Below are 10266 nucleotides of genomic sequence, written 5' to 3' on the forward strand. Positions count from 1 at the left end.
TCCCAGACAAGTCAGAAAGTTTGCAACGACAGAAACATCAGTGACAGAAACCGTGCCTGTGCAGCAGCCATGCATCACATCACAGTAGCCACTGCAAATTTTCAGAGAAGCAACTCAATTTAATCTTGAGCAGCAAGCACACAGCCAAATTCAAAAAGCATCAATCTGAACATCAACAGCGAACCCTACACATCGAGTCTCTCTGAAGGGCAACAAAAGGTTTTTTTGGATTTAAGTATTGCTGCAGTTTGCTACATAGAAGAAGCAGCTTCTTAATTTAAGAATTTTAACCGAAAGAGGCAGTTTAAAAGAATATCAAAGATATAATACTACCTGCTTAGCAGAAGTATGCATCACTAATCAGATTTTAGGGAAAAAAGATCTTCCGCTACCTTGTCGTAGGATTCCATTAGAAGATGTCTTCAAAAACCCAAAGTCATGTGCAAAGCAGGAAAAGAGGATTTGGAAGATTAAGGATATTAAAAAGGATCACGAGAAAAAACATAACAAGATACAAACCTAAGCTTAGGAAAGGATAAATTAGCTCACGAGCCAAAAAAAATGCTTCTGTTAAATGAATTAATTGATCAGAACAGAGAAGGTTAAATGATCACAATGCAAGACAAGCTAACTTCCTCTCTCTCCATCAGAGAGGTTTCCCTAATCCCTACTTTACAGTGAGAACTTGCCCCAAATTGACTTCTTAGTTGGAAATACTTCACAGCAAAATCTATTCCTGGCAATTCGGTATTCACCAAAAGTAACGTTCAGTTCTGCATTTGTATTACAGGAACATTAAGAAGCAATCTTTTTTTTTTTTTTTTTTAATTAAAACAATTAGGTTTGACATTCACTATAGTCCAACTAGTCAAAGACAAAAATCAGTGCAACCCATGAACAGTTATGGCTATGTCCAGATGTAAACACAGCTTTCTCAGATGGAAGCAGTGTCTCAAAGAAAACCACTGGGAATTATTTGCCCGAATCAGTGAACCACAAAGGAAATCCTATTATCTACTTTCCAGCATCTGATAAATCCACATCCTTACAAAAACTTACAAAGGAAGTAAGCTGACATAAAATTGGAAGTGAAGACCTTCTAGTAGAGAAAGAACCGTTTCTAAATGGAAAACAAGCTGCTGAAACTTAGTTTTTCTATTGAAGGAAGGTCACAAGTGAAGCCCCAACGAGTCCTGTACTATTCAACATCCTCTGAGCAATCTGAAAAATGGACAAATAGTAAAGCAGAAAAATCTGAGGCAGCAAGGTTATCAGGAACAAGCTAGCTGAAGAACTGCAGGTGGACGGTAAAAGACTGCACAATGAATAATTATCAGGCAGAACTTGAGATACAGCCTTCTCACAATCATCTTGGTTGTGCTTTATACTTAGCCTGTCTCTACAAGGATACAACGAGGGGCTCTGCGCTGACTCTCAACACTGAGAATCAAGATCTAGAAGTAAGAACTCTGCAAAAGTCTGTTCAATACTCAGTAGCCAAAGAGAACAGGAAAGTCCAGTGCTGGAAAACAGAACAAGGTAGAAAGCTCCTGGATGCAGGAATACAGTGACAGTATTGCATACAAGCCTGGTTTGTTCAAGTTCCAGAGATAGAGCAGAACCGTCAAGCATGCAGAGATGATAAACATTTAGAGGCAAGGAACAACTTCAGCAGAAGCGATTAAATAGAGTGAAAGAAAAGTTTTATCAAGCCCGATACAAAAGGCACACATTGCCTGGATAACACAGGCATGGCTGGCAGTAATTACACCTCTAGTGATAGACTCAGGACAAAAAATAATGGTTCTTTACACAATGCTTAACTTATCTGAGGAACACCATGCCACGGGATGCTGTTCAGCCCAAAAGCTCAATTCATTTTGAGCAGGTACAAATTCATAGTTAAATCCACAATAAGCATGATGCACCCTCTGCAGCCCTGTCAGCCCAAGAGCCCCATATCATTGAAATCAGGGCTTTCTCCAGGAAATACCACCACAGGCCCATGTTGATAGGTTCTTCTCCCAGCATTTGGCATTGACCTCCAATGGTCTCACCTAGTGCAGCTGTTTATACCCTTGGTGCCAGTTACCTCTACTGCCAAAAACCTAGCAACCGGGAAAATCACCATGAGGCTGACACCAAGATTAAACTGCTCCAAGCAGGTCTTACTTTCCTTTGAACAGACACAAGCATCTCTTAAGCAAACCTACCTTACATTACACCACTGTAGAGCATCACTTGTGATCTGTATCTCCACTATGTTCTACCTCAAGTCTACTGCTGCCGTAATTTTCCTCTCGTTCTGTTACCGAAAGCAGTGGTCTAACGATGCTAGGCATCCACCCTGCAAGGAAAGCTTTTGAGTTTCACCGACTTTGCTTAGTGGTTTGCAAAAAGAGAACTGCACGCTTTGACAATCCATCCAGCAGCTACCCTTGAACTCTGCTGCATACCAACCTCCAGTTGTATAAGGAAGAGTGAGAATACCACGTCTGGGAATCCCATAAGGCCCTTACGAATGCTGGATGCTCCAGCGCAGACAGCAAAAGCTTCAGTTTCCAAAGTTTACATTTCTTTAGCTCAGCCAAAATACAAGAGAACGTAAATTTGCAAGAAAGACTGTCCATATGGCATCCCTACACATTAACTTGCAGCGTCCAGCTCTAACAGCAGCAAAGTAAAAGGCAAGAGTTGACAAATACACAATTGGAGCTCTGCTAAGTCCTGAAAAAGCATCTTCAACAGTCAATCTGCACAGCACAAAATCCAGCTGGATTTCTCTTGGTCAAGTTCAGCAATAGATCATAAAAGCAAAGTAAGCAAGAAAGGCAGAAATGCTTCGGCACAGGTGAAGAAAAAACCTAATGTAAGTTTGATATACAATGTGACCACCACATCCCAGTAGCTACAGACATGAATTTCAGGACATCACTTTTGGCAGACAGTATCCTTCAGCTGCTGAAAAGGGAAACAAGTGGTCAGGGGAAGCATCTTCATAACCTTACTCTGTGCATAAGAACTCCTCCTAGGCATAAGCCTCTGCCAGCTTGCGTCCTCCTTCAGGCGGATCACACGTGGAGGTGTCTGCACTGGCGTGCTCCAACAGAACAGTTGCGTCTCTCTCTAACGAGACAAAGACAACTGGTATGGGGGTGAAGTGGATGCAGTTTTGCAAGCTGCCAGCTGCTATGCATGGCTATCACCACACGCAGAGCACCATTTCAACACATCATCGGGCTTCTGCTACCCACACTGGCCCTCAACAAGCCAGGCCTGCTGTTTCTGCACAGCACTGAAGCGTACCAAGTAGATATGCCAGGTATTGCAGTACTAATCTTATTCAATGTCTACAATTAATCTGAATATTTTGAATTAAGTTTCAAGCAGAACAGGCTTATACAGTTAAATATGTCAATTCCTTATTCACTTGGTTAGATTCATATTAAAAAGAATTAAATCAACTATGACTTTATACTACTCACAAGCCATTAGCTACATCTTAGCATCTTAGGAGAAATTGCCATATTCCTGTTTACACAAGCAGTGCAAACTTAGCAGCAGAGTTCACAATAAGAAGTTCACAATAGCTTAATTTCACATTCTGAAATAAACTTTCAGCACCCTCATGCTCTCTGAATGCTAAGATATATTTATATTATACGAAACATATTTAAAACATGTTTCAAATGTTTTAAATACATACTTTATAGAAACAGAAGCTATTACTTTGACGTACAAAGAAAGCCGACTAAGACTGTAGATCTAATTTAAAGCCACTTAAGATGTACTTCAGACTAGCAAGGAATCACCTGTTGTTCTGAAAAGTCACAGAAGTTTGAGCTAATCTAGTCACATAACAAGACGCTTGTCTGCTCACATCTGAAATCAATCATTTTGTCTTCCCTTCTCTGCTGCACTCCTAATCTAAACCCAGGCACTTTGGAATTTACCCTGGTGCTAAATTAATCACTCCACTGAAGCAGTGGAACAAATAAAGCTCATTCTCCTCACCATCTTCCAAACATCTGGGAACAGACATACAGGTCAACAGAGGGCAAGCTAAAGCACAGCTTTAGGATGAAATCTAATCAACCACGGCTATTCTCACACTTTTGTTTTATGAGAGAGTATTTCCTTTACAGCACAACCATTGGCATGCTACTGTCAAGAGGTGGTGAAAGCAATAGATGAGTCCTCTAGAGAAAAAGGAATACTGTACATAAAATAAAGCAAATCAGAGCCTTTTACAGCACTCTGCATTGCCAAAAATCACTATACTTACCATCACTGAGCCTCAGAATATGATCCCTTTGAAAAAAATGGCGATGCCATGCACTGTGACAGACCATCTCCAGCTCTGAAGGAGAAACTGGAGAAAGCACAGAACTACCTCAAAGCACACGAGTATTTCACCAGAAGTCCTACTGCATATCCTGGAAGAGCACAAGCAGGGCCTACCCATTCCTTGCCTCTTACCAAAAGAGGCTACAGAACACCACGAGCTTATTGTTTTTTCTACAACACCTAAATGACATTCTACAAAGAACAATATACACAGCAAACCACGCTTTACATCATTACCAGGTAACATTCATGCCTATAAGGAGTATAACAGCATCTATGATCAAGTCCTTTTTTGCTCCTACCTATGCCTAATGCAGCCTGCAACTGAAGATTGTAGGGATTCCTTTTTGTCTAGACAGTTTCCCACAACACTTGGACACACAGAAGATACTCTGCCAACAGACCACCACAGCTAGAGAAGTGATGCTTCAGAGCTGAGCTGACAACTGCAAGTAATGCTGGGCAACAAATAAGGAAAAATGATCCAGAAGCAACTGCTGTAAGGATCTGTTCCCACACCAATCTTCCCCGTGCATTATTATTTGAACAGCTAAACTATATATATTTGAACATACACGCCACCAGCCTGGCTTTGGGAAAATGAAATTAAACCCACCAGCAGCCAGGAATTACTGCAGAAACTAGACACCTAAAACCACTCTATCAGTGACAATATGTTTGTATTATTTCCATCATGAGTACTTCATGAAAAAAAATCCAACACCAAACAAAAAATTGCTCCAGAAAACACGTTTGTCCAAGATTCACCCTTAGTAGCAGAACTGAAAGTTTAAGGCAAGAACTGTTTCTTAGATAAGCCTGTCATCTCAACTTCCATGCTGTCCTCCAGGACTAGCTCCCTGTTGCTCTGTGAAAAGCTTTCACATAGCTTTGTGAAGCTTAATGATTTGACAAATTAATAGTGAGACCACAAAGAACCATGGGATCACACGCTGCAGTTATCTGCCCTAGTGACCCTGTCCTAGCATCAGGTCTCTGTGCAATAGCACGGATTCTGGACAGAAGATCAGGAAACAGCTCCCACTTTCAATAGATACTTAGCCAACAACTTGGCATCAACTCCTCAGCTAAAGAGCAACCTGTATTACGCAACTGAATAGTGCAAATGAAGCTTGGCTAAACAACTTCATTGTATGTGGATTCTCCATGAACTTCCCTAGTATAAGTGGTGTGACCTTCATTAAGGGAAAGCCAGCAGAAAACAAAAGACAAGAAGGGTATGTGGGTAGCAAAGGTGGTGCTGCCTATAGCAGCAAGAGAACAGAACTTGCAGCATCTGGCTTTGATTCCCAGCTTCACCACTGCCCTGCTTGATGACCTCAGGCAACTCTGTTACCTGTCTGCCCATAGCCCTGCCTCAGTGGCACTGACTTGTCTTACACTGATTAAGATGTTAAGCAAGCATTCTGCTGCATATCTGTGGGAATAAAGCAAAGAAACTTTGACTGTTTTTGAGATGCTATTAGAATTTTAAACACGCATCTGAGCTTCCTGCCAGCAATTTTCATTTACAGCGTCACTTTGGGAATGAAAAGAGTAGTCGAATCTTGACCTCCAGCAGGAGAGGCTACGGTTTGCAAAAACAGAACTCTAAATACATGTATTTAATACTTCCGAATAACTTCAGTGCACCCAATGCCTGTTACTACCGCCCAAAAGAGAAAAGAAAAACTCTGTTCTTCAGTCAAATTGCTCAATTTCTCCAGCTCTGGAAGTGCACCCTGTTATCTATTTCCTTCCACAGATACGTAGCGCCTTTACTCCCACTTGCATCCAAGAGCTTTGGAGTTTAGTAGTTCCAAGAGAATATTTTCAAAATGACATCAGAAATCTTCTACAGTCCATCAGTGCAGCTAGCACTTTTTCTGTGACTAGGATAACCTTAAAATTAGAAAGCAATGTTATCCCTTGCTGACTGAAATTTGACAGCTGAAAGACAAGTCTCACAGAGCACCCCAGAGGTGCTTTCTTCAACCTCCAGTCCCTCCTAAACACTTCCACAGCAGGCTGAATGAACTCCCCAGCTATCCATTCATACGGGAAAGCGATGGTCCTGGAAGAGGATAACCTTTATAAAAAGGTGTTCTCACTCTTCAGGAAGGGAAGATTTCAGTTTAGACATCAGCTGGCTGGGTCTACTTTAGAGGCAGCACGCTTCCTTCAAAAACGTTATAGGGCCACACTGACTTTTACCATTTATTTCATCCAGAGCTGGGCATTTCCCTTACAGTGGATGTCCTTAACACTTTCCCAAGCTGCCCATCTGTTCCAGCCTGATCAGAGGCATTTAAAAATTGCTGCAAAGGCTTCCTTTGAGGTCCTGTGAACTGACTGACGCCTTCCACTTCACCCTGTTAAGCTGAATCGACCCCTAGGAGGTCAGAAAAGCTTCCCCTGCCCATCTACGCTTGAATCCTTGCAGGAGGCACTCAACAGTGGCCTGACACCTTCACTCCTCAACTTCCCCCAAGGCAAGGCCTAACCCGCTGTGCCTCTGCTCCAGCACAGGAGCCACCCAGAGGCGACTTAAGCACGGAGCCCGTTTCCTGCCCCCCCACCCCTAAGCCCCGGTGCCACAAACCGGCCCGGGAGGAGCCCGTGCCACCGCTGCCCACCCTCCCCGCAGGGGCTGCTCACCCCTGCACGCCCGGGCTGTATTTCCTCGTCTTCCAGGGCGTGCCGGGGCTCTGCAGCGCCGGCTGGGGCGGCTGCCGCTGCTGGTGCGGGGAGGTGTTGGCGGCGACGCCGCGGCTGCCGGAGAGCAGGTAATTCATGCCATAGGTGCTGGCTTTATTCTCCCGTTTCCTCCGGCCCGGGTGGTACTGGTGCTGCTGGGGGGAGGCCGGCGGCGGGTGGTGGGGCCCGCGGGCGAGGTGCGGGGGGGGAGGCGGGTGGTGCCCGTTCACACTGTTCGCTTTCTCGCTCTCGTGGAAGTTAAAAAACTCCCCGGGCCCGGCCCCGCTGCCCAGCAGCCCGGGAGGAGCCACGGCCGCCCGGGGGCCGCAGGAGGAAGAGGAGGAGCCGCCGCCTCCGCCGCAGGAGCCCGAGGAGGAGGAGAAGCCGGGGCTCTCGGTGCCGGACTCCACCGACGAGCACGACGACGACGACGACGACACCGACGGCGACTTCTGCAGCCGCCGCCCTCCCTCCCCGCCGCCACCGCCGGCTGGGGCTGGGGCTTGGGGGGGGGCAACGGCGGCGCCGGCGGGCAGCAGCCCGGCCAGCAGGGCCGGCGGCGACGGCGAGGGCGAAGGCGGCGAGGACGAGGAGCAGCAGCCGGGGCCGGGCGCCCCGAGCCGGGCGCAGCCGTGGCCGCGGGGCGCAGGGGGCGAGGAGGAGGCGGCGGCGTTGCTGGCGGCGTTGCTGGCGGCGTTGCTGGCGGCGGCCGGGTCCAGCGCCGGGGAGTTGAGGCAGAGGTAGTGCGGGAAGCCGGCGCCGCCGCGGCCCCCCACGCCCTGCGAGGTCTCCCAGATCTGCATCCAGAGCGCATTCGCGGGGCCTTTCTGCTCGGGCTGGATCCAGGCCACGCGGGGATCCATCCACGCGCTCCGCCCGCAGCGCAGCTCAGCGCCGGGCCGCGCCCGCTGCCGCTGCCTCCAGCCGGGCCGCGGGCACGGGCATGGGGCGGGCACGGGGACGCGGACGGGCAGGGGCAGGGGCAGGGGCAGGGGCAGGGGCAGGGCACGGCGGGCCCGGCGCTGCCCGCAGCGCTCCCCTCGCCGAGCCAATGTGGCGGCCCCCGAGGCAGAGCCAGGCGGCGCAGCGCGCATGCGCCGCCCCGTTTAAACCGGCACCCCCCTGCCCGTCCCCTTGGCCCCGCCGCCCCGGCAACCGCGCGTGCGCGCCGCCGGGGAAGGGGGGGGTGCGGGAAGGACGTTGCGATGCTTTACACACAGCCCCCCCTCCCTCTCACCGCGCATGCGCGGCCGGGAAGGGGCTTCGGAAGGGTTCGGAAAAGATCGGGAGAGGAGGGGAGGGGAGGGGGGAGTCCGAGCCTGCCGCGCCTGCGCAGAGCGGCGCTGCCCCGGGCGGGGGGCGCTGTGCTGTGAGGGGGCGGTCTAATGTCAGTGCCTCAGGCGGCTCCCTTCCCTTAAACTGCAGGGAAAGGGGAGCTGCACGGAGCCTCCTTATTAGTTATCTTATTTTTTTTTGAAGTCAAGCAGCAGGCCGTTCGCTTCTTTTCCTGTAGAAGCAGACCTGCCGTCAGGAGTAACAGACTCACCGCACGTAAAAGCTCGCGGTGGACTAACCGCAGCCCGGGCACGGGGAAGGACCGTTGGTCCTGTCACACAAAGCACCTTCACCGCGCTGCCCGTCAACCCGGGACACAGACCTACAGCACGGAGTTCAGCTGCTCGAGCCCTTGGTTGTACAGTTGATCTCCCCAGAGGGTTTTGGATAACTTTAATTTAACCTGGAGACACACAAACAGGGCTGTCACCTCTGTTCCCATATGTGTGCCATGAGAAGTCAACCACAAAATTACACTCTTTTATCCCCATATCCCCAAATACCTTGAATCCTTGCCTCCAAGATGGCCCAGATTTAGTGAGAGGACCTGGGAATCAGCAGCATCTCCACACACCTCAGCCTGTGCTTACTTTGTAGATCCACTCTGAAATACCCAGAGCCAGGACACCACAGAGCCCAGACCTTGACCCCTTTTAGCCATGTACTGACTTGTCACACCGTAGGTAAAGATCACAACTTCAAGCTGCCCTGTTAAAAATCTTAATGAAGAAATATTGTTCAGTGTTAAAAACAAGCAACGACAACAAAAAAGCACCAAATGGAGGCAATTCCAAGCTCTGCTGTTTCGTGATCTGATTATTTTATTTTATTTTATTTTATTTTATTTTATTTTATTTTATTTTATTTTATTTTATTTTATTTTATTTTATTTTATTTTATTTTATTCTTCCCTGCCCTGCCGATATCCTTAAAAACACAGCACCTGATTTCCCACCTTGCTAAAATTATCTCCACCTTCATTTTGAGGCTTAACTGGCAGAGACCTGGCTGGCTTGAAGAAGCAATAACTCAAAAGCAGCTTTTGACTGAGGAGAAACACATTATTCTAGGGACTCTCACCAGTCCCCATACTGTTTTGGAAGGACCAGGCTGTTCCCTGAAGTAGCCACCATCTTCTCAGAAGGGTTTGCTTCTCACTGGTTTTAACTGCATTCCTCTATTCAGAATTTCTGATGGTACAATGGTGTTTTGTCAGTTCTTTCTATGCCAGCAAATGCCATGTGTAATAGTGGGCATGAGGTAGAAGTTTGGGGCACAACCTATTCAAGGTTCATGACCTACTCAACATTTTAAGAATATGAAGAAGAAAGAAGTCTCCTCTGATAAATCTGTAAGCAGTGGTTTATTAACACACCAGTCCGCTGATGTATCTCATGATGATTGAAGGTTGCAGCAGGTCAGTGAAATATCTCTGCAGAAAAGGAGGAGACATTTACATGCTTTCTTTTGTAAGTGTGTAATATGAAACAACAGCAGCCAATTGCTTCTCATGTCACAAGGACAAGGAAAATTATCATCTTCTACCTACTCATCAGCTCTTACTTTCCTCTGTTTCTAGACTCTCCATTAAGAAATCTGAATTTTTGATTCAGTTGTTTAAAGTTATCTTGCATCCATAACATAATCTTGCATATAACAGACCAAGCTCTCACATAAATACAGTAACCTGTTATTACGGCAGCAGGAAGAAATTAATGTCTTGCTTTCTGTGTTCCTTCTGATCAGAAAAGGGAGAGATGTCCCATTCTTTTCCCATTTGGGGACACTGGGACATGATTTTGGAGACAAATATAAGTGAATGCAATTGATCAAGGTATTTAATGAATATAACTATATTGTTAATATCTAAATATACAAGGCAGTTGC

At 47.0% G+C, this 10266-nt stretch overlaps 1 protein-coding gene across 6 annotated transcripts in view; it reads right to left on the reverse strand.

Moving 5' to 3' along the window:
• The window catches only part of TENT4A (terminal nucleotidyltransferase 4A), a 59721-nt gene extending 51572 nt beyond the window's left edge, over positions 1–8149 (reverse strand). For 2 of the 6 annotated variants that reach the window (XR_014317006.1, XM_082754434.1), the window contains exon 1: positions 7006–8145. Coding sequence is in view for 5 of the 6 variants with exons in the window: in XM_082754434.1 (XP_082610560.1) it covers positions 7006–8138 (1133 nt within the window). In the remaining variant the exon portion in view is untranslated. Of the gene's footprint in view, positions 1–7005 lie in introns of all 6 variants that reach the window. The other 4 variants (XM_082754435.1, XM_082754432.1, XM_082754431.1 and 1 more) reach the window with 4 other exon arrangements.
• Between the last annotated feature and the right edge of the window lie 2117 nt (positions 8150–10266).

This window comes from Aythya marila (genome assembly GCF_965140915.1).
Source record: "Aythya marila genome assembly, chromosome: 2".
In the NCBI taxonomy this organism is placed as follows: domain Eukaryota; kingdom Metazoa; phylum Chordata; class Aves; order Anseriformes; family Anatidae; genus Aythya; species Aythya marila.